At 43.8% G+C, this 24733-nt stretch overlaps 1 protein-coding gene across 3 annotated transcripts in view; it reads left to right on the forward strand.

Annotated features, from left to right (window-relative positions):
- LOC131194543 (ly6/PLAUR domain-containing protein 2-like) overlaps positions 1-24733 on the forward strand; it is a 37788-nt gene that overhangs the window by 1714 nt on the left and 11341 nt on the right. For 2 of the 3 annotated variants that reach the window (XM_058175649.1, XM_058175647.1), the window contains exons 2-4: positions 1154-1299; positions 2067-2168; positions 22944-23063. In XM_058175649.1, the coding sequence (XP_058031632.1) occupies positions 1245-1299; positions 2067-2168; positions 22944-23063 (277 nt within the window). In that variant the 5' untranslated portion in view covers positions 1154-1244. The remainder of the gene's footprint in view (positions 1-1153; positions 1300-2066; positions 2169-22943; positions 23064-24733) is intronic. The other variant, XM_058175650.1, reaches the window with a different exon arrangement.

Consider the following 24733-nt stretch of genomic DNA (forward strand, 5'->3'; position numbering starts at 1 on the left):
GAAGAGCTTTCCTGCAAAGCAAAGGTTTTAACATGGTCTCCCAATCTCAAATGGATATCTTCATGTTTACCTCCTTGGCTTAACGATCAATCAATCACTCAATCAATCAATCAGAATAGAGCTGGAAAGAACCTTGGAGGTCTAGTCCAGCCCCCTGCTCAAGAAGGAGACCCTCTTCTTAAAGCCTCCAGTGATGGAGCATCCACAACTTCTGAAGGCAAACCGTTCCACTGATTAATTAATAGAATAACAGAGCTGGACGGGACCTTGAAGGTCTGGTAGTCCATCCCCTACATCAAGCAGGAGATCCTACACCAGTGATGGCTAACCTTTTTGCCCAAAGTGGGGGGAATGTGGGAGTGGGTGGGTCGCGTGCGCATGGCCACACCCATAATTCAATGCCCCCACCTGTGCATGCATGACCCCCCCATGTTCCCCCTGCTTTTTGCATACAATGGCCTGGTGGGCCTGGTAGGCCTGTTTTTCACCCTTTCTAGGAGCCTTTCTAGGAGCCTGGGGAGGGCGAAAACGGCCTTCCCCACCCCCCGGAGGCTCTCCGGAGGCCGGAAATGGCCCATTTTCTGATTTCCAGTGGGACCGGAAGGCCTGTTTTTCGCCCTCCTCAGGCTCCAGAGCCTTTCTAGGAGCCTGGGGAGGACGAAAATGGCCTTCACCGCATCACCCCCGGAGGCCCTCTGGAAGCCAGAAACATCCCCTTTCCTCACTTCCGGTGGGCCCAGAAGGCCCAAAAATCAGATGGCCAGTGCATACATGTGCACTGGAGCTGTGCTAGGCCAACACTCGCATGCTCACAGATACGGCTCCGTGTGCAACAGGTTTGCCATCAGTGGTTGTCCACTCTCTTCTTAAATACCTCCAGTGATGGAACACCCACAATGTCTGGAGCAGGGGTCTCCAACCTTGGTCCCTTTAAGACTTGAGGACTGGGAGTTGAAGTCCACAAGTCTTAAAGGCACCAAGGTTGGAGACCCCTGTTCTGGAGGCAACTTCTGTTCCACTGATTAATTGTCCCCACTGTTCGGAAGTTTCTCCTTAATTGCAGGTTGCTTCTCTCCTTGGTTAGTTCCCCTCCATTGTTTCTTGGTTTCTCTTTTGTGTCAGTTCCTTGGGTGTGAAAAGATGTGTCTCTTAGCTTCCTTAGTGACACAACCGTTTTCTGCGCCAGAACCAGAAGGGGACCGTCAAAATCGGCAGTTCCATCATCGGAAGAATTCGGGAAAGACATGAAGACGAATCTTCCGGTTGTACTGCTGACCATTATCTTGCACATTAAGAAAGGTGAGCACCATGGGTAGGGTGGCACTCATCATTTTGTTTCCTTTGGGGACACTGAATCAGACGAGCCAGTTTGGTGTAGTGGTTAAAGCACCAGGCTAAAAAGCAGGAGATGTGAGTCCTACCATAGGCATGAAAGCTAGCTGGATGATTTTGGGACAATCACCTGGAGAATCTGAGTTCTAATTCAGTGTTAGCCAGAAATGCTAGCTGGGTGTCTTTGAGACAATCACCAGGAAACAGTTCTAGCTTTGTTTTAGGAATGAAAGCTACCTGGATGACTTTGGGCCAATCACCAGGAGACTGTGAATTCTAGTCCCACCTTAGGCATGAAAGCCATCTGGGTATCTTTGGGCCAATCACCAGGAGACTGTGAGTTCTAATTTCACTTTAGCTGTGAGTTTTAGTCTTGCCTTAGTCATGAAAGCTGGCTGGGTGACTTTGGGCTGGGAGATGGTGAGTTCTAGTCCTGCCATAGGCATGGAAGCAGACTTACGTCCCTCATTCACTAAGACGAATGCTCCAGTGGAAGGGGTGAAATCTAGTTACCCTCCTTACCAGCTTGGAAGTCCACACGCCGAGGAGAAGGATAATACAATGATGGCTGTATGTGCAACGACCAGTCACCAGTCATTTCAGTACTACCCGCAGGTTAAAAAATAACTGAACTAAAGAGAAGAGCTTTATCTGTCTGGTCACTTCCACGCTGAGATTTTCAGGATTCAGGATTCTTCAACTAACGCCAATGCTATTCCATTTTTTCTACGCAGTTCCTTCGCTGGAATGCTACATTTGCAATCAGACAAGCTACTCGCGATGCTCAAGGATTAAAAACTGTTCTCACGATGAGGTTTTCTGCACAAGCTACACAGGTGAGCACACAACACGCACGACCTCAGGCCGTTCTGTATGCGCGTGTATTTAGTCCTCGACTTACTTCCATTTGTTTAGTGACTGAAGTTAACAACGGCAGTGAACGAAAAATGACTTACGATCGGTCCTTGTGCTTTCAACCATCCTTGCATCTCCTCCTCCCCGGTCACAAGGCAACTGGCATGTACTTACAACTGTTGCCGTGTCCTGAGGTACCAGGATCGCCAATTGCAATCTTCCCAGCCATCCTCATACAAGCAAAATTCATACGCGTCACGGTTCCAAGTAACTCCCTCCAACTAAATAAGACTCTGAGACAGGCATCTCCTCAAAGTTCCATTTTATTGTTGTTGTTGTTGTCGTTGTTGTTAGTTGCGAAGTCGTGTCGACCCATCGCAACCCCATGGACAACGTTCCTCCAGGCCTTCCTGTCATCTACCATCCTCTGGAGTAGATGTCACACGGGCACATCTGGGAAAACCCGAATCTGAAACCTCCCGGGTTTTTCCCCACCCAAAGGACAGTCAAAGTCCCTCCCCCTGCACCCACATGTCCATCACACCGTCCAATCGGGTCACCATCCCAAATGGAGCTGTTTCCCAGACATGTCTCTCCAGATGCAGGCTGAACGTCCTTGACTTCCAGTGAAAGAATGTTGTTCTTGTGATAGCTGTACATCTCGCCCCATCGCCATCCAACTCCCAACTCCCAGTTCCCACCGCATACTCATCCACCAAGTGGATGGGCAGCCCTGAAGATCCAAGGAAAAAGATGGCCTCCAGAGCTGAGACAACGACCACCAGATTCAGTTAACAGCTGCGCTGATTTGCTTAACAACCGTGGTAATGGAGGTAAAACATTGGGCGCAATTCAGAACTCCATTGTGTTTGTAAGTTGAAGATTTCCTGTCGATCGGAGTCTGGCTGCAGGATCGCGGTTTACAAGTAGTCCGCGACTTACGACCATAATCGAGCTCCAAATTTCCGTTGCTCAGTGAGGCACTTGTTAAATGAGTTTTGCCCCATTTTGCAACCTTTTACAATCACTGCCGTTGTTAAGTTAGTCACAGGGTTGATAAGGGAATCTGTCGACTTTGCTTTTTTTTTTATTTGCTTTTATATCCCGCCCTTCTCCGAAGACTCAGGGCGGCTTACACTATGTCAAGCAATAGTCTTCATCCATTTGTATATTATATACAAAGTCAACTCTTATTGCCCCCAACAATCTGGGTCCTCATTTTACCTACCTTATAAAGGATGGAAGGCTGAGTCAACCTTGGGCCTGGTGGGACTTGAACCTGCAGTAATTGCAAGCAGCTGTGTTAATAACAGACTGTCTTAGCAGTCTGAGCCACCAGAGGCTTGGCAGATGGTTGCGAAAGGGGATCCCGTGACCCCCGGGACACATCAGATCCAGATATTTCCCTGCTGTGGGATGATTGGAGAGGACATCACTGTCCAACTGGGTGGGGGAATACTTGACTAACTGTAACTCAAGCCTGAAGGAAAAGCGCAGACGGCCGAATGGTTCAACCTGTTGTGTGTTTCTTTTCCTGTCTAGCTACCTCTTTGTCTGGATTCATAATTCAAAAAGGTTGTGCGGTCACATGCCCCATCTCCAAAGCCACCTGGCCATCGCTGTATACTTTAACCTGCTGCCAGGAAGACAGATGCAACCATGTGGCAGCCATAAGGTGCTCCAAATCTCTGTTGGCAGTGACTCTGGTTTTTGGAGCCTTGATTGATCTGGAACTCTGATCAGAAGCACAGACAATTCACTTGTTTGTTTGTTTGTTTACTCATCCCATCCATCCATTTATTCATCCATTCAATCAATCATTTATTCAATTTATACAGCTTCCCATCTCTGACTTGGGGTGGAGAAAAATGGCTTGCTTATCCATCCATCCATCCATCCATCCATCCATCCATCCATCCATCCATCCATCCATTCAATTTATATGCTGCCCATCTCTAATCTGGGGCAGAGAAAAATGGCTTGAACTTTTCTTTCTTTCTTTCTTTCTTTCTTTCTTTCTTTCTTTCTTTCTTTCTTTCTTTCTTCCTTCCTTCCTTCCTTCCTTCCTTCCTTCCATCCATCCATCCATCCATCCATCCATCCATCCATCCAATTTTATATAGCCACCCATCTCTGATCTTGGGCAGAGGAAAATGGCTTACTCATTCCTTCCTTCCTTCCTTCCTTCCTTCCTTCCTTCCTTCCTTCCTTCCTTCCTTCCTTCCTTCCTTCCTTCCTTCCTTCATTCTCTACACTTGCCCATCTCAGTCAATGATTCTGGGAAGCTAACTGCTTTTTTAATATATATATATATATATATGTATACTGTATATACACATAGATTATGATTAGAAATATTAAAAACATTTTAAAACAATAAAAAACATAGTTGAACCAATACGAACGCTAAAAATGTCCACATGAAATATAAAATTAACTTTTGGCCCTCTTAATAACGCTGGTATTTCTTCCAAGATTTCTGTCCCGCTTTGGCTAAAGGATCCATGAGGAGACGACCAACATAGAAACCAGAGGCTGAAAGGGACATTGGAGGCCTTCTAGTCCAACCCGCTCTCCGAGGCAGAACCAGTGGTGGGATTCAGCCAGTTCGCACCACTTCGGGAGAACAGGTTGTTAACTTTCTGAGCAGTTTGGTGAACTGGTTGCTGGAAGAAATCATTAGGGCAGAGAACCGGTTGTTAAATTATTTGAATCCCACCACTGGGCAGGACCTATATCATCCCAGGCAAATGCTTCTCCAGTCTTTTTCTTGAAAATCTCCCATGATGGAGCACCCACAACTTCTGAAGGCAATTTTTTTTCCACTGATTGATCATTTTTGTGGGTTCTCAATTCAAAAAAATGGGGTGATATACAGAAGGGGAATCTCTGTAGTCCGCTTCTTCGCCGGGACGGATTGGAAAAGAGATTTTTTTGAGCTGCTCAGACCAAGATATGGAAGAAAAAAGTGATTTGTCAGAACTTTAAACTCCCCAGATTTCTTAAGGGATTAGAGTGCTATTCATCATTTCCCCTAAAAATAAGGATATTTACGTTTCTGAAAGGGTGAGGTAGTAAAGAAGATGGAAGAGAGAAGCGATAGAGAAAGAGACAATTAATCATAGGGGTTATTAACCAGAGCTCATGCAGTAGAGTAGTGAAGGCTTCAAGCTACAGACCAGGAGATGGTGAGTTCTAGTCCTGCCTTAGGCAGGAAAGCTGGCTGGGTGAATTTGGACCAATCACCAGGAGACAGAGAGCTCTAGTCCCGCTTTAGGCACAAAAGCTGGCTGTGTGATTTTTTTGGGCCAATCACAAGGAGACACTGAGTTCTAGTCTGGCTTTAGGCATAAAAGCCAGCTGCGTAACTTTGGACCAATCACCAGGAGACAAGAGAATTCTAGTCCTTCCTTAGGTATGAAAGCCAGCTGGGTGACTTTGGACCAATCACCAGGAGATGGTGGATGAATTTGGGGAAGTCACCAGGAGACCATGAGTTCTAATCCTGTCCTAGGCACAAAGCCAGCTGGGTGTCCTTTAGCCAGTCATTTTCTCTCAGCCCTGCGAAGGAGGCAATGGCGAACCGCTCCTGAAAAACCTTGCCAAGAAAACTGCAGGGACTTGTGTAGGCAGTTTTTGAGAATCAGGAATGGTTGAATGGAAGGAGAAAAAGAAGGGACGTTAAACAAACAATGGTCCTTACAAAAATAGCACTTCCTTACAAAAATAGCATAGCAGTTAATTAGCAGAAAAATATGGGTCCTATCTCAAGAAATATACTAAGGCGGTCATTTATTCTTGAGGTATAAGGTCTAGCTCAGGGGTGAAATTTACTTACCTTCGCTACTGATTCGCAAATATAAGTGTGCGCCTCCTCCACGCATGGGCAGAAGGTCAAAAACAGGACATGATGACGGCCAGGTGGGTGGGAGGAGCCTCCCGCTAGGTGCTAGTTTTTTTTAATTTATTTGCATTTATATCCCACCCTTCTCCAAAGACTCAGGGCGGCTTACAATGTGTTAAGCAATAGTCTTCATCCATTTGTATATTATATACAAAGTCAACTTATTGCCCCCAACAATCTGGGTCCTCATTTTACCTACCTTATAAAGGATGGAAGGCTGAGTCAACCTTGGGCCTGGTGGGACTTGAACCTGCAGTAATTGCAAGCAGCTGCTGTTAATAACAGACTGCATTAGTCTGTTGAGCCACCAGAGCCACCAGAGGCTAGTGGTTCGCCCGAGCTGGATAGAACCGGCTCAATTTCACCACTGGAATTTCACCACTCAATTTCACCACTGGAAGGAATATGGAAGAATATTGGCAACTCATTCAGGATGAATGAGATGGTCTCTTAAAGAGGAGCCAATCAAAGGAAGGACTCAATTTATATTAACAGAATAAGGGCCTCTGGTGGCTCAGACTGCTAAGACAGTCTGTTATTAACAGTAGCTGCTTGCAATTACTGCAGGTTCAAGTCCCACCAGGCCCAAGGTTGACTCAGCCTTCCATCCTTTATAAGGTAGGTAAAATGAGGACCCAGATTGTTGGGGGCAATAAGTTGACTTTGTATATAATATACAAATGGATGAAGACTATTGCTTGACCTAGTGTAAGCCGCCCTGAGTCTTCGGAGAAGGGCGGGGTATAAATGCAAATTAAAAAAAAAGAGTTGGAAGGGATCTTGGAGGTCTTTTCGTCTAACCTCCTCCTCAAGCAGGAAACCCTGCCTATACCATTTCAGACAAATGGTTGCCCAATGTCTTCTTAAAAACCTCCAGTTGTTCTGTCTCCTTCCCTACTTCAGACCCATGAGCTGGCCTTCAGCCAGTGGATTCACGGCTCTTATCAATCCTGGCAGAGAAATCGCAGCTGCCTGCCAAAGTTCAAACAAATGACTCACGTAGCAAGACTTTCAGCTCTCTTTGAAATGGTTCAGCTTAACTTTTGCTTCCCGTGGAGTGAGAGCAGTCCCAAAGCTCCTTATATATCCTGTGGATATATAAGGAGCCCCACCCTTCCTTTTGATGACGCTGCCTCTCTAATCTTCTAAGCGCGGGTCAATCTAATTATTGATTATTGATTATTAATTATTATTAATTATTATTATCTAATTATTGATTATTATCTCCCACCGACCCGTATGCTCTCACAGGGAGGGACTCCTCAGGGTGCCGTCAGCCAGGCAGTGCCGGCTGGCGACACCCAGGGGAAGGGCCTTTTCTGTGGGGGCTCCCACCCTCTGGAACGAACTTCCCCCAGGACTTCGCCAACTTCCTGACCTTCAAACCTTTTGCCGCGAGCTTAAGACACATCTATTTATCTGCGCAGGACTGGACTAGAATTTTAAATTTAAATTTGGTTTTAATGGGGTTTTACTATTTTATTGTGGTTTTAATATTCGGCCGTATTTAATAAGTTTTTTAAATTGGGGTTTTAACTTTTTTTTTTTTGTTGTTGTTTACATTTATACCCCGCCCTTCTCCGAAGACTCAGGGCGGCTTACAGTGTATAAGGCAATAGTCTCATTCTATTTGTATATTTTTACAAAGTCAACTTATTGCCCCCCCAACAATCTGGGTCCTCATTTTACCTACCTTATAAAGGATGGAAGGCTGAGTCAACCTTGGGCCGGGCTTGAACCTGCAGTAATTGCAGGCTTTGTGTTCTTAATAACAGGCTTTACCAGCCTGCGCCATCACCGCCATAAACTTGTATTTATATTTATGTTTTACTTGGCTGTAAACCACCCTGAGTCCCTTGGGAGATAGGGCGGTATAAAAATATGATTAAATAAATAAATAAATAAATAATATTATTATCAGCTGGGTCCGAAGGCATAGCCTGGGGAAGGGAGGAATCAGGGGATGACGGCCTCATTACGTCCTCCAACTGGTCTGGTTCTGGCTCCTGGAGCCGGGCCAAAGGAATCGGTGCTCCCGAGGTAAGCCTTACCGGCCCTTCCCCCTCACTCTCGGAGTCACTGCCAGGCATGGAGCCAGGTTCGGGGGCTGGAGTCACAAAACCAGTGTTAGAGTACCCACAACTTCTGGAGGCAAGTTTTTCCACTGGTTAACTGTCCTCACTGTTTTTCCTTAGTTCTCGGGGTTTTGGTTTTTTTTTGCATTTATATCCCGCCCTTTCCAAAGGCTCAGGGCGGCTTACAATGTGTTAAGCAATAGTCTTCATCCATTTGTATATTATATACAAAGTCAACTTATTGCCCCCCAACAATCTGGGTCCTCATTTTACCTACCTTATAAAGGATGGAAGGCTGAGTCAACCTTGGGCCTGGTGAGACTTGAACCTGCAGTAATTGCAAGCAGCTGCTGTTAATAACAGTCTGCCTTAGTCTGTTGAGCCACCAGAGGACCTCTTAGGTTGGTTCTCTCGATTAAGTTTCCATCCATTGCTTCATGTCTTGCCTTCAGGTGCTTTGTAGTAATCACCTAATCTTGCTTAGTCTTCCTCAAAGCCTGTATACCTTCCAACCATGCTTTGACATGTGGAAGAACAAGATCCTTCTTTATTCTGAAATAATCTTGAGAAATTTTTATCCAAGTTACAGAGTCACACATTACATGGGTTAGACCTGGGTTATGGCATTCAGCATCCATTTGGAACTTAATGGCTTTACATTACAAAATGGCCCCTCCTCACACTCAGTATTGCCACATCAGACAGCCTTGTGAGTGTCATGTCTAGTTGGGATCTGTTTGGGGGGGGAAAGTAGGGCTGTTTAAGAATCTAGTTGAGAGCTAATCCAGCCTTCCTAAATATGGGGCCTGTTCCAAGGATGTTTGGACCACAACCGCCATCTTCCCTAGCCAGCATGTTCTAAGGGTTCTGTCCTTCCAGGAACATTTGGACCACAATTCCCATCTTCCCTAGTCAGCATGTCCAAAGGGTTCTGCTCTTCCAGGGGCATTTGGACCACAATTCCCATCTTCACTAGCCAGCATGTCTAAAGTTTCCTTCCAGGAGTATTTGAACCACAATTCCCATCTTCTCTGGTCAGTATGTCCAAAGATTTCTCTCCTTCCAGGGACATTTGGATCACAGTTCTCATCTTTCCTGGCCAGCGTGACCAAGAAGATCTTTCTAAGGCACCTCTGGTCTGTTGGCAAGAAGGTTGAAGTAGCCTCAAACTGGTGATACGATGATGGAATAATATCAGAGAAGTGAAAAGCTTTTTTAATATAGTTGAAGAGCTCATCTCGGCTTTTCAGGTGTAACTTACCATGGAGAAAGACCTTTGTTTAGATTAGAAGAAATTGGTTTGGAATGTTCTCAGATGATTCATTCCAAACTATTTGGAAAGCCGATCCTTCTTTATTGTTTTTCATCAACTGACGCCAAGGGGCCAACTCATCCTCCCCTTTCCTTCAAAGGGAATCTGAGCCTGCTTCTCCAGTAACCAAGTTGACTATTGCTCAACTGAGATTCCTGATCTTATTGTTAGAAGAACAGGAGAAGCCCTTTGAGGAGTCAGGTGCAAGAAATGGTCATGTTTGTTGCTTTTTGCCTTGCTGAGTCAAGAAGATCCGGTCCGACAAGGAAAAAAAATAGCTCTCTTGATGGATTCTGTTCCACTGGACCATCAGTAACATCCATCGCACTTGGCAGTCATAAAAATAATCTGTATTTAATTCATCTCTCGCACCGAGGGAGGTCCTGAAAGGGGAAAAAGAAGAAAGAATGTGAAGATCAGGCATGAATCTATCCTGGGGAATTTTATCGATTTCTTTTATTGTAATATATTTCTTTTATTTAGCGTATGGCATCTACAGAGGTCATACAATCACTGACATACAAATTGAATTTAAATAAAGCATCAGCAAATATATATACCTGTTTGTGTATATATGTGTATATGTAAGAATGTGTGTGTGTGTGTGTTTTTCTGTCGAAGCACCTGGTCTGCCCCAATATGGGAGAGAGCATACTGCTTGTGTTATCAGCAAACACAAATTTGCTACTATATATATATATATAGATAGATGTAGCACGACCACAAACATGTTTTCTGAGGTTTTCGCGGGTGTTTGTATGTAGGTCTTTGGTTATTCGGGTTTTCTCCCACGTAAAATTGGAAGTGTCTTGGCGACGTTTCGACGAAGTCTCATTCGTCATCTTCAGGCTTCAGCTTCGTGCTTCTGGGAGCAATGTGTGATTGCAGTTGTTTCTTCCTTTTTAACTGCTAGTGGGGGTTTGAACTGATTGGGTGGGAGCTTGGCTGTGCTCTGATTGGATGGGGTTTTTTTTGTGCTCTGATTGGCTGGGGGTGTGTCCTGTTTGGGTGGGGGCTTGTTGTGCTCAGATTAATCTGAGTTGCAGGGGGATTTGAGCTGGAGAGTTGCATTGCTGTTGTTTGGCTTCGTGTTTGTGGTCGTGCTGCATCTTCATAGTGGGTGTCAGTCTGCTGCATGTATGGATTGGAGGGGTTTGAAATGGCTAATGTTGCAGCTGCAGTCTAGCTTCTGGTCCTTGGCCGTGCTTCCTGATCAGTGTGGGTTTGGGTCTGCTTTCTGGGTGGATGTGTGGTGGTGACATCCTGTGTGGACCTCGTGAGTGTGGGTCTGGTGGGTCTCGTGTTAGGGACTCGTTTGTCAATAAGGGACTCGTTTGTCAATAAGCCAAACAACAGCAATGCAACTCTCCAGCTCAAATCCCCCTGCAACTCAGATTAATCTGAGCACAACCAAGCCCCCACCCAAACAGGACACACTCCCAGCCAATCAGAGCACAAAAAAACTCCCATCCAATCAGAGCACAGCCAAGCTCCCACCCAATCAGTTCAAACCCCCACTAGCAGTTAAAAAGGAAGAAACAGCTGCAATCACACATTGCTTCCAGAAGCACGAAGCTGAAGCCTGAAGATGATGAATGAGACTTCGTCGAAACGTCGCCAAGACACTTCCAATTTTACGCGGGAGAAAACCCGAATAACCAAAGACATATATATATATATATATATATATATATATATATATATATATATATATATATATATATATATATATATATATAATTATATATAATTATATATAATTATATATATAATTAACTATGTTCATACAGTATTATGAAATAGAACAGGGGTCTCCTGGACTAGAGGTCCCTTCCAGCTCTATTCTGATTGACCAGACCATTGTTTCTCAACTGTGGCAACTTGAAGATGTATGGAGTTCAACTCTTAGAATTCTTCAGAACATTTCAAGATGAAGGGTTGAAGGTTGAAAAACATTGGACAAAACCAGTGGTGGGCAACTGCGGCCCCTTTAATGACCTGTGAACTTCAACTCTCAGAATTCCTGAGTCAGGCTGCTCAGGAATTCTGGGAGTTGAAGTCCACAGGTTGTGAAGCAGCCATAGTTGCCCATCTTCCGTATTCCTGAATAATTAGCAAAGTCAAAGAACCAATCTACAGCAGGAATTCCGATTATGAAATTTGTCGACTTAACCAATGTGATGATGATGGTGGTGGTGATAAAAACAATAGTTGAAGAAGAAGAACTCAGTGGAAGATGTTTGACCAGATGGTGTTTTTGAAAAGACACAATAGAGTGGCCATTGTGATTGACTGGAATTTTAGAATTATAACTTACCCGCAACGAAGAATTGGTAGAATTGTAGCATGGAAAAAGTGATCAAGAAGCAAAGAGTTAAGATCCTAAAGGGATTTCCAGATGCCGATCGATAAACATTCAGCCCATAATCACAAAGAAGCAAGTGTGGATAATTGACATTGTAGTAGCTGGAGATAGAAGAATTAATGAGAAAAATAGGAGAAAGAAACACAATTCCCATCTTCCATGGTCAGCATGTCCAAAGATTTCTCTCCTTCCAGGGGCACTTGGACAACAGTTCCCATCTTCAAATAAAGCTGGAGTAAACATGGAACAATAGTTGTAGTAGAGCCAACTAGTGTTCTGAACTCCTTAACACCTTCTCAAAAAACCTGCAAAATTGCCACAGGAACAAACAGAATCCAAGCTCATCAACCACAAAAAGTTATGTCACTTAGAAGAACAAATATAATTATGATAACATCTTTAACTCCCTTGGATCCTTGGGAAATATCTAATAGTCAAAAATACCAAACATGATCAGAATGATTAGATCGTTCATTGTGTAAAGAGCAATAGATGTTGGGGTTGATGAACACGGTGATGATGATAGATTGTTTGTGAACGGTGTAGAAATCTTAACCGAGGCTTTTGCATAAGAGTGACCAGGGAATAAAGGGAGAAGGTGTGTCTCTCTCTCTTTGGTTTTGTATCATCTAATCCCTTCCGCCTGAAAACTAACTTCTTTTCACCGTATAGTAGTTTTCTGGCAGGAGGGGAATTTATTTGCAAGGGAGAAGACCAGAGGATAGGGGCTGTTGAGCCGGAAGGTGGATGGGCACCAAACTGGAATCTAAGATGGTGAAGATCTGTGTGAGAGGCAGGATGGTGCTGGTAACCATTTTCCTGGCAGCTGTTTGGTTTGCAGAGTTCGGTAAGAACCTTTTATTTAAATCAATCCCCCTCTTTTTCTAAGTAGGACGAAGAAATACGAGACGGCCTTTCTATTGCATTTGTTGCAGCTCTGGAAAGAAATATTTATTTATTTATTTATTTGATTTCTATACCGCCCTTCTCCCGAAGGACTCAGGGCAGTTTACAGCCAGAATAAAACAACAAAGATATAAACAAAAATTAAAACATTTTTAAAAAAACTGATTCTAAAATCGGCCATAATAAGTTAAAACTATCGTAAGAACCCACATAAAACCCCCCAATTAAAAATTTCGTTAGGCCAGCCCCGCACAGTGGAACAAAAAGGTCTTAAGCTCACGTTTGAAGGTCCGGAGATCGGGGAGTTGGCGTAACCCCATAGGCAGCTCATTCCAAAGGGCAGGAGCCCCCACAGAGAAGGCCCTCCCCCGGGGGTCGCCAGTCGACATTGCTTGACTGACGGCACCCTGAGGAGGCCCTCCCTATGGGAGCGCACAGGTCGATGGGAGGCTACTGGTGGCAGTAGGCGATCCCGTAAGTAACCCGGTCCGATGCCATGAAGCGCTTTAAAGGTGATAACCAACACCTTGAATTGCACCCGGAAGACCACAGGCAGCGAGTGCAGCTTGCGCAGGAGTGGTGTTACATGGGTGTTACATGGGAGCCATGTAATGAGACATACCAGCCATGTTCTCCTCTGTGGAAATGTTTCAGAGCTCTAGTTGGCAAAGTCACAGAGAAGACCATAAGCCGCACCAGAAGAACAACGAATAATAAGATTGGAAGGGACCTTAGAGATCTTCTAGTCCAGGAGTCTCCAACTCTAGGAACTTTAAGACTTGTGGACTTCAACTCCCAGAGTTCCTCAGTCAGCTGGCTGAGGAACTCTGGGAGTTGAAGTCCACAAGGCTTAAAGTTGTCAAGGTTGGAGATTCCTGTTCTAGTCCAACCTCCTGTGTCCGGGCAGAAGACCCTATACCATTCTGGACAAATGGCTGTCCAGTCTCTTCTTGAAAACCTCCAGTTAAGAGACCTCTGGAAGGGGTTCTTTACCAGACTTGGTGTTCAGGAGTTGTGTTAGGACACAAAGGGAACTGGTGTTGGTAACTTTGATTGCCAGATTGTATATTCCTTTTGATTGAACGCATAAGAGGAGGCAATGTTCCATCATTTCTCCACCCAGATGGAACACATTGTGGTCATAGCCCAAATTGAAATAACTTTGAGAGACTTGCAACATGTCACCTTTTGATCTCCCAGTTCCTTGTTCTAGAAGATAGGAAGGTGTTCCAGATCAAACATTCAGGGAAAGCCTTCTTGCTTCATGGCATCTCCCCACCTTCTAAAGCTATGTCAAGGGTTGAAGATCTGGAGAACCTTAAGGCAATGATCTATCGTTCGTGTTTAGAATGCTGGGAATTGTAATCAGGAAAACAGAGAGATTTTTTATCTAAAAGTCTTCTTGTCGCTCATAGAACATAAATAATATAGAATAATAGAGTTGGACATGACCTTGGAGGTCTTCTAGTCCAGCCCCCTGCTCGAGAAGACCTTATATCATTTCAGGTAAATGATTATCCAGTCTTTTTTTTTTTTGAAAGCCTCCAGTGATGAAGCACTCACGACTTCTGAAGGCAAGTTGTTCCATTGGTTGATTGCTCTCACCATGAGGACATTTCTCCTTACTGGTAGTTCTAGGTTGCTTGGTTAGTTTCCATCCATTGTTTCTCATCTTGCCTTTTGGTGTTTTGGAGAATAGTTTGACCCCCCTCATCCTTGTAGGAGCCCCTCAGATATTCGAACACCTCTATCACATCTCCCCTGGTCCTTCTTTTCATTAGACCGTGAAGACCAAAACTGGGTGCAGTGTTCCATGTGTGGCCTTACCAAGGTATTATAAAGTGGTATTAACACTTCACATGATCTTGATTCTATCCCTCTGTTGATGCAGCCTAGGATTGTGTTGGCTTTTTTAGCAGCTGCTGCACACTGCTGGCTCATATCTAAATGGTTGTCCACTAGGACTCCAAGATCCCTCTCACAGTTACTACTATTGAGCAAGGTACCACATATCCGGTACCTGTGCATTTTGTTTTTTTGGCCTAAATGTAGAACCTTACTTTTTTCGCTGTTGAATTTCATTTTGTTAGATAGCGCCCAATGTTCAAGTCTGTCAAGATCCTTCTGTATCTTGAGCCTATCTTCTGGAGTGTTGGCTATTCCTGCCAGCTTGGTGTCATCTGCAAATTTGATGAGTTCCCCATCTATCCCCTCGTCCAAGTCATTGATGAAGATGTTGAAGAGTACTGGGCCTAAAACAGAGCCTTGGGGTACTCCACTGCATACTTCCCTCCATGTGGATGTAGTTCCGTTGAGGACTACACGTTGAGTGCGGTTGGTCAGCCAGTTACGAATCCATCTGGTGGTGGTGCTGTCTAACCCACATTTTTCTACTTTATCTAGTAGTAGGTTATGGTCTACTTTATCAAATGCTTTACTGAAGTCCAAGTAAATTATATCGACAGCATTCCTCTGGTCCACTAATTTTGTCACTTTGTCAAAGAAGGTGAGAAAATTCAATCTTCCTCTGTTACGCATAAAGATATATATACATTTATGCCATATACAGGCAGTCCTTGACTTATGACCACAATTGAGCCCAACATTTCTGTTGTTAAGTGAGACATTTGTTAAATGAGCCTTGCCCCATTTTACGACCTATCTGGCCACAGTTGTTAAATGAATCACTGCAGTCGTTAAGCTGGGAAGGCTGTGTTGTTAAGTGAACCTGGCTTCCCCATGGACTTTGCTTGTCAGAAGGTCGCCAAAGGGGATCACGTGACCCCAGAAAACTGCAACCGTCATAAATATGAGTCCGGTGGCCAACTGTCCGAATTTTGATCACATGACTATGGGGATGCGGCAATGGTTATAAGTCCCCTTTTTCGGTGCTGTTGTAACTTTCAACAGTCACAAACATACAAAAGCAAATAGTAAGACACAGTGGGGAGGAAAAAGGGAAAAACAATTTTCTTTTCTTCCTCCTGTCCTCGCTTGCCTTCCCCCTTTTTCCTCCCTACTGTGTCTTACCATTTGGAATAGAATAGAATAGAATAGAATAGAATAGAATAGAATTTTTTATTGGCCAAGTGTGATTGGACACACAAGGAATCTGTCTTGGTGCATAAGCTCTCAGAGTACATAAAAGAAATAGAATAGAATAGAATAGAATAGAATAGAATAGAATAGAATAGAATAGAATAGAATTTTTTATTGGCCAAGTGTGATTGGACACACAAGGAATCTGTCTTGGTGCATAGGCTCTCAGTGTACATAAAAGAAAATAGAATGGAATGGAATGGAATAGAATAGAATAGAATTTTTTATTGGCCAAGTGTGATTGGACACACAAGGAATTTGTCTTGGTGCATAAGCTCTCAGAGTACATAAAAGAAATAGAATAGAATAGAATAGAATAGAATAGAATAGAATAGAATAGAATAGAATAGAATAGAATAGAATAGAATAGAATTTTTTTATTGGCCAAGTGTGATTGGACACACAAGGAATTTGTCTTGGTGCAGATGCTCTCAGTGTACATAAAAGAAAAGATACGTTCATCAAGGTACAACACTTACAACACAATTGATGATCAATATATCAATATAAATCATAGGATTGCCAGCAACAAGTTATAGTCATACAGTCATAAGTGGAAAGAGATTGGTGATGGGAACTATGAAACGATTAATAGTAATGCCGATTCAGTAAATAGTCTGACAGTGTTGAGGGAATTATTTGTTTAGCAGAGTGATGGCCTTCGGGAAAAAACTGTTCTTGTGTCTAGTTGTTCTGGTGTGCAGTGCTCTATAGCGTCGTTTTGAGGGTAGGAGTTGAAACAGTTTATGTCCAGGATGCGAGGGATCTGCAAATATTTTCACGGCCCTCTTCTTGATTCGTGCAGTATACAGGTAATAATAATAATAATTATTATTTTAGTTCAATATCTTTTAGCTTCTGCGCATGTCCACCGCATATGGTAATAAGAACCAGATGCATGTTGACATTTCTAGCATTTTTCTGATTTGTTCTTGAACATTCTGGCTATTCTTGACGGGGGTGCCACCTGTAAAACATCTTATAGCCACGTTCTGGGCACATGCATGGAAGACGCGGGAGGAAACCACATGCACGGAAGGCCGGGTGCAGTGGTGGGTTGCTCCCGGTTCGGTCCGGTTCTATAGAACCGGTAGTAAAACCGGCGGAAGGCTCCGCCCACCTACCATGACATCATCATGGGTGATCTGCGCATGTGCAGAAGTTTCTGCGGGCGCACTCCCATTGCGAACCAGTAGTAAAGGTAAGTACTACTTTACTAAAAGTAAATTACCTGGCTGGGTAAATGTGCGGAAGGTGATCATATAGGATGAACCGGTGGTTAGAACCTGTGAAACTCACCGCTGGTTGTAAATCAACCTTCCATTTCTACATTCTAACCGCCCAAAAATCCCAGGATTAAGTTAAATCCCACGTTATATCATTCTGAATGCTTGTTTTCTGGACCTATTGTGTGTGTTATATAAACGTACCTCTAAAGAACCATTGCATTTTTTTTAACTGATGTCAACAAAACAGCTCGGTTAACCCAGCAGTTAATCGCCGAAGAATGGACTAAGAAAAAGGAAGATCCGATTGCAGGAAATAACGCCGGCAGGACAAAGAAAAGTTGCAAAAAAACCCCCCAAATGTTTATTTTTGTATCACGTGCAAAGAAATGTGACCCCAACACAAAAGTTTTTATCAGCGTGGCATTTGCAGGATCTTGTGACTCAGTTGTGGAGTCAGGTGAAGGGTTACTACCACTTCATGCTATCTTTGTAAGACACGTTTGAAATACTGCATCCCGTTTTATTTTTTATTTTATTTATTTTATTCGTCGTAACAATATATACAAGTATAACATAGAGATTATATAATATATAAACATATATATGAGGAGAAACGAGGTACTATAAACATATATATACATAGGGGAAGAAACAATAGGACAGGAACGGTAGGCACATTTGTGCTCTTATGCACGCCCCTTAGAGTCCTCTTAGGAAAGTGGTGAGGTCAACCGTGGATAGATTTAGAGTAAAACTTTTGGGGTTATGAGAAGAAACCACAGAGTCAGGTAATGCATTCCAAGCATATATAATTCTGTTACAGAAATCGTGTTTTCTGCAATCTAAACTGGAGCGGTTGACATTGAGTTTAAATCTGTTGGTAGCTCTTGTGATATTGTTATTGAAACTAAAAAAATCATTAACTGGAAGGACATTACAATGGATGATTTTATGAGCTAAACCCAGGTCCTGTCGAAGGCGACGAAGTTCCAAGTTTTCTAGACCCAGGATATCAAGTCTGGTGGAATAAGGTATTTTATTGGTTTTGTTCAGCACAATACAAAAAGAGATGCTGAGACACTAAAAAGAGTGCAGAGAAGAGCAACAAGATTGATTAGGGGAATGGAAATTAAAACATATGATGACTGGTTGCACGGATTGGATAGGATTGCCTAACAAAGACCAGGATTAAGGGGGACATAATAGCAGTCTTCCAATTTCTGAGGGGCTGTCACAGAGAAAAGAAGTTCAATTTATGCCCCAAAGCACCTAAAGGCAGGATAAGAAATAACAGATCCAAAACAGATCCAGAAGTGAGAACAATTAACCAGTGGAACAGCTTGCCTCCAGGAGTTGTAGGTGCTTCAACACGGGAAGTCCTCAAAAAGAAATTGGACAGCCATTTCTCCAGAATGGTATAATATCTCCTGCTCAAGCAAGGGATTGGACTAGAAGACCTCCAAGGTCCCTCCCAACTCTGTTATTCTATATTATAATTGGGGCCACAAAGGGTCTTATAAGGTTAAAGGATTTTACAATGTCTAGAGAGATTCTCAGTTATCTGAGTCATGGTTGTCCCAAAAGTGCTTTTTCAACAGGCAACTGGACTTTGTTTTTCCTTGTAGACATTTCCCTTCTCATCCAAGAAGCTTCTTCAGCTCTGACCGGATGGTGGGGAATGGAAGGGTTTATATTCCTTGCAGAGAGCTGGTTATTTGCATTCTTTTAGAGAGTCATTGAGGTCACCTGGAGGTTTGCCTGTGTCCTCAGACTCATCTGAGTGATGCAAATGGGTGTGGAGCCTTCTTGGAACTGCTGACAGAACTGGGTTGTAGATATGAGATATAACATAACATAACATCAGAGTTGGAAGGGACCTTGGAGGCCTTCTAGTCCAACCCCCTGCCCAGGCAGGAAACCCTACACCATCTCAGTCAGATGGTTATCCAACATTTTCTTAAAAATTTCCAGTGTTGGAGCATTCACAACTTCTGAAGGCAAGTCGTTCCACTTATTAATTGTTCTGTCAGGAAATTTCTCCTTAGTTCTAAGTTGCTTCTTTCCTTGATCAGTTTCCACCCATTGCTTCTTGTTCTACCCTCAGGTGCTCTGGAGAACAGCCCAACTCCCACTTCTCTGTGGCAGCCCCTGAGATATTGGAACACTGCTATCATGTCTCCCCTAGTCCTTCTTTTTGTTAAACTAGACATACCCAGTTCCTGCAACCGTTCTTCATATGTTTTATCCTCCAGTCCGCTAATCATCTTTGTTGCTCTTCTCTGCACTCTTTCTAGAGTCTCAACATCTTTTACATCGTGGCGACCAAAACTGGATGCAATATTCCAAGTGTGGCCTTACCAAGGCATTATAAAGTGGTACTAACACTTCACGTGATCTTGATTCTATCCTCTGTTTATGCAGCCCAGAACTGTGTTGGCTTTTTTAACAGCTGCTGCACACGGCTGGCTCATATCTAGATGGTTATCCACTAGGACTCCAAGATCCCTCTCACAGGTACTACTATTGAGCAAGGTACCACATATACGGTACTGGTGCATTTTGTTTTTTTGGCCTAAATGTAGAACCTTACTTTTTTCACTGTTGAATTTCATTTTGTTAGATAGCGCCCAATGTTCAAGTCTGTCAAGATCTTTCTGTAACTTGAGCCTATCTTCTGGAGTGTTGGCTATTCCTGCCAGCTTGGTATGAAATAAGCTGTGCTGTATCCCCCCATTGGTTGATTACAGATTGGTTAACAGAGTTGGAAGGGACCTTGGAGGCCTTCTAGTCCAACCCCTGCCCAGGCAGGAAACCCTACACCATCTCAGTCAGATGGTTATCCAACATTTTCTTAAAAATTTCCAGTGTTGGAGCATTCACAACTTCTGAAGGCAAGTCGTTCCACTTATTAATTGTTCTAACTGTCAGGAAATTTCTCCTTAGTTCTAAGTTGCTTCTTTCCTTGATCAGTTTCCACCCATTGCTTCTTGTTCTACCCTCAGGTGCTCTGGAGAACAGCCCAACTCCCACTTCTCTGTGGCAGCCCCTGAGATATTGGAACACTGCTATCATGTCTCCCCTAGTCCTTCTTTTGTTAAACTAGACATACCCAGTTCCTGCAACCGTTCTTCATATGTTTTATCCTCCAGTCCCTAATCATCTTTGTTGCTCTTCTCTGCACTCTTTCTAGAGTCTCAACATCTTTTTTACATCGTGGCGACCAAAACTGGATGCAATATTCCAAGTGTGGCCTTACCAAGGCATTATAAAGTGGTACTAGCACTTCACGTGATCTTGATTCTATCCCTCTGTTTATGCAGCCCAGAACTGTGTTGGCTTTTTTAACAGCTGCTGCACACGGCTGGCTCATATCTAGATGGTTATCCACTAGGACTCCAAGATCCCTCTCACAGGTACTACTATTGAGCAAGGTACCACATATACGGTACTGGTGCATTTTGTTTTTTTGGCCTAAATGTAGAACCTTACTTTTTTCACTGTTGAATTTCATTTTGTTAGATAGCGCCCAATGTTCAAGTCTGTCAAGATCTTTCTGTAACTTGAGCCTATCTTCTGGAGTGTTGGCTATTCCTGCCAGCTTGGTATGAAATAAGCTGTGCTGTATCCCCCCATTGGTTGATTACAGATTGGTTAACAGAGTTGGAAGGGACCTTGAGGCCTTCTAGTCCAACCCCTGCCCAGGCAGGAAACCCTACACCATCTCAGTCAGATGGTTATCCACTAGGACTCCAAGATCCCTCTCACAGGTACTACTATTGAGCAAGGTACCACATATACGGTACTGGTGCATTTTGTTTTTGGCCTAAATGTAGAACCTTACTTTTTCACTTTTGAATTTCATTTTGTTAGATAGCGCCCAATGTTCAAGTCTGTCAAGATCTTTCTGTAACTTGAGCCTATCTTCTGGAGTGTTGGCTATTCCTGCCAGCTTGGTATGAAATAAGCTGTGCTGTATCCCCCATTGGTTGATTACAGATTGGTTAACAGAGTTGGAAGGGACCTTGAGGCCTTCTAGTCCAACCCCTGCCCAGGCAGGAAACCCTACACCATCTCAGTCAGATGGTTATCCACTAGGACTCCAAGATCCCTCTCACAGGTACTACTATTGAGCAAGGTACCACATATACGGTACTGGTGCATTTTGTTTTTTTGGCCTAAATGTAGAACCTTACTTTTTTCACTGTTGAATTTCATTTTGTTAGATAGCGCCCAATGTTCAAGTCTGTCAAGATCTTTCTGTAACTTGAGCCTATCTTCTGGAGTGTTGGCTATTCCTGCCAGCTTGGTATGAAATAAGCTGTGCTGTATCCCCCCATTGGTTGATTACAGATTGGTTAACAGAGTTGGAAGGGACCTTGAGGCCTTCTAGTCCAACCCCTGCCCAGGCAGGAAACCCTACACCATCTCAGTCAGATGGTTATCCAACATTTTCTTAAAAATTTCCAGTGTTGGAGCATTCACAACTTCTGAAGGCAAGTCGTTCCACTTATTAATTGTTCTGTCAGGAAATTTCTCCTTAGTTCTAAGTTGCTTCTTTCCTTGATCAGTTTCCACCCATTGCTTCTTGTTCTACCCTCAGGTGCTCTGGAGAACAGCCCAACTCCCACTTCTCTGTGGCAGCCCCTGAGATATTGGAACACTGCTATCATGTCTCCCCTAGTCCTTCTTTTTGTTAAACTAGACATACCCAGTTCCTGCAACCGTTCTTCATATGTTTTATCCTCCAGTCCGCTAATCATCTTTGTTGCTCTTCTCTGCACTCTTTCTAGAGTCTCAACATCTTTTTTACATCGTGGCGACCAAAACTGGATGCAATATTCCAAGTGTGGCCTTACCAAGGCATTATAAAGTGGTACTAGCACTTCACGTGATCTTGATTCTATCCCTCTGTTTATGCAGCCCAGAACTGTGTTGGCTTTTTTAACAGCTGCTGCACACGGCTGGCTCATATCTAGATGGTTATCCACTAGGACTCCAAGATCCCTCTCACAGGTACTACTATTGAGCAAGGTACCACATATACGGTACTGGTGCATTTTGTTTTTTTGGCCTAAATGTAGAACCTTACTTTTTTCACTGTTGAATTTCATTTTGTTAGATAGCGCCCAATGTTCAAGTCTGTCAAGATCTTTCTGTAACTTGAGCCTATCTTCTGGAGTGTTGGCTATTCCTGCCAGCTTGGTATGAAATAAGCTGTGCTGTATCCCCCCATTGGTTGATTACAGATTGGTTAACAGAGTTGGAAGGGACTTTGTAGGTCATCTAGACCAATCCCCCTGCCCAAGCAGGAGACCTTACACCATTTCTGACAGATGGCAGTCCTGTCTCTTCTTGAAAGCTTCCAGTGATGAAGCTCCCACAATTTCCCAAGGCAACTTCTGTTCCATGGGTTGATTGTTATCACTGTTAGAAAATTTCTCATTCCAATTTGAATCTCTCCTTGGTGAGTTTCCATCCATTACTTCTTGCACAGAGGTATTGTCCTTTTGGGTTATACTTCCCACAGATGGAAACTATCCAGGAGAGAAGCAACCTAGAATTAAGGAGAAATTTCCTGACAGTGAGACCAATTAATCCGTGGAACAACTTGCCTCCAGAAGTTGTGAATGCTCCAACACTGGAAATTTTTAAGAAAATTTTGGATAACCATCTGACTGAGATGGTGTAGGGTCTCCTGCTTGAGCAGGGGGTTGGACTAGAAGACCTCCAAGGTCCCTTCCAACCCTTTTGTTCTCTATTTTGTCTAAGAACCAAGGAAGATTAAATGAACGTTAACCCAGTTGCAGTTCTCTCTCCTTGTTTAAAAGCTCTAGTTATTTATATATGCTTCTTTTTTTCATGATAGCCCAATGTCTGCGATGTTTCTCATGCCGGGAGCCCACAAGACCTGAGAAATGCATGACAGTGACTAACTGTATGCCAAACCAAACCATGTGTATGACGACAATGCATTCTCTTGAAGAAGGTGAGGTTGAAGGTCAAAGCTGATCTGAGATGCGCAAGTCTTCCTTTTTGCAGGTCAAGGTCAAATGGAGAACACTTTCCCTCGTCTTCCTCCTGAGTCTATGAAAAAGGGATTAAACATGTCATCCTCACATAACCTCACAGCCCGGATATCACAAAGTGCGCAGATATTGTGCACATTGGCAATGACACAGAGATAACAGGTGGCTACTAAAAAAAGAGATCCTGTTGAATTGTCTACGGAGAATCTCAGTCATCCAGGTCATGTTGCTTTTTTTCCATGGCATATGTAGTACAATGCAGTGAGACAATGGACAGATTTGTACGTTGGGGAAACAAAACAACCACTTCACAAACACATGACACAACATAGCAGAACAAACCTATCTGGACAAGATTCAGCATTTAAAAGACAAAGTCCACATTTTGGATAGAGAGGATTGCTGGTTTGAAAGAGGGGATGTCGTGTCCCACTCCTCCGCTGACGGCTGGGTCAGGGAAATCCGAATCAGGCGTGCCTCTGCAGCTCTGCCAAAGTCCTAGCAAAGTCCTCAGGGCAGGCAGGAGACCAGAAAGTGACTTCAGCAAGATATGTTAGACTTTGCCTGACTCAGAGAATGCCAGAAAGCAGATCCTTTATATAGGCCATGGGGTGTGGCTCCATGACTCAGCACTTATCCAGGCCTGCCCCTCCCTTCCTTCTGTCGCCGCCGCCTATCAATTCTTCTGAAGCGAGGGTCACTCCAGTCTGCAGCTGTTGGCAATTGACCTTCCTCAGGCTCACATGCTGTGGGGGAGGGGGAGGGGTCTAGTTGCTCCGTTTGCCTGGGCATGGAGCCAGAGCTGGGGGCTGGAGGTACTTCTTCCTCCTCAGCCTGTCTGGGCATGGAGCCAGGGCTGGGGCCGGGAGGCATACTAGGACATTCCTCAGCGTTCGGAAGCAGATAAGAAGGCCCCGGCTGCGGTGAAAGCGGACGAGACACAACAGGGGTCAAAGAGACCATCTATGTCCAAATTGAACAGCCCTATCTCTCAGAAAGAACGCAAATGACCAGCTGTCTGCAAGGAATATCAATCCTTCCATTCCCCATCATCCAGTCAGAGCTGAAGAAGCTTCTCGGATGAGAACCGGAACATCTTCAAAGAAAAACCAGAAAGCCCAGTTGTTTCTAGAAAAAGCATCTTTGGGGCATCCTGTTGAATTAGACTCATGGGTCATGCAATCCCCTTTTATGACCTTCTGACAAGCAAAGTCAAGGGGGAAGGGCCCCTGGTGGCTCAACAGACTAAAGCAGTCTGTTATTAACAGCAGCTGCCTGCAATTACTGCAGGTTCAAGTCCCACCAGGCCAGCCTTCCATCCTTTATAAGGTAGGTAAAATGAGGACCCAGATTGTTGGGGGCAATAAAAGTTGACTTCGTATATAATATACAAACAGATGAAGACTATTGCTTAACACTGTGTAAGCCGCCCTGAGTCTTCAGAGAAGGGCGGGATATAAATTCAAATAAAAAAAAAAAAGCCAGATTTGCTTAACAACCGTGTTACTAACTTAACAACTCCAGTGATTCAATTGAATGGGATAAAACCCACTTAGCAACTGCCTTGCTTAGCAACAGAAATGTTTAGGGTTCGGTTGTGATTGTAACTGTTAAGTCAAGGATTACCTGC

The sequence above is a fragment of the Ahaetulla prasina genome, chromosome 3 (assembly GCF_028640845.1).
Source record: "Ahaetulla prasina isolate Xishuangbanna chromosome 3, ASM2864084v1, whole genome shotgun sequence".
NCBI lineage: Eukaryota > Metazoa > Chordata > Lepidosauria > Squamata > Colubridae > Ahaetulla > Ahaetulla prasina.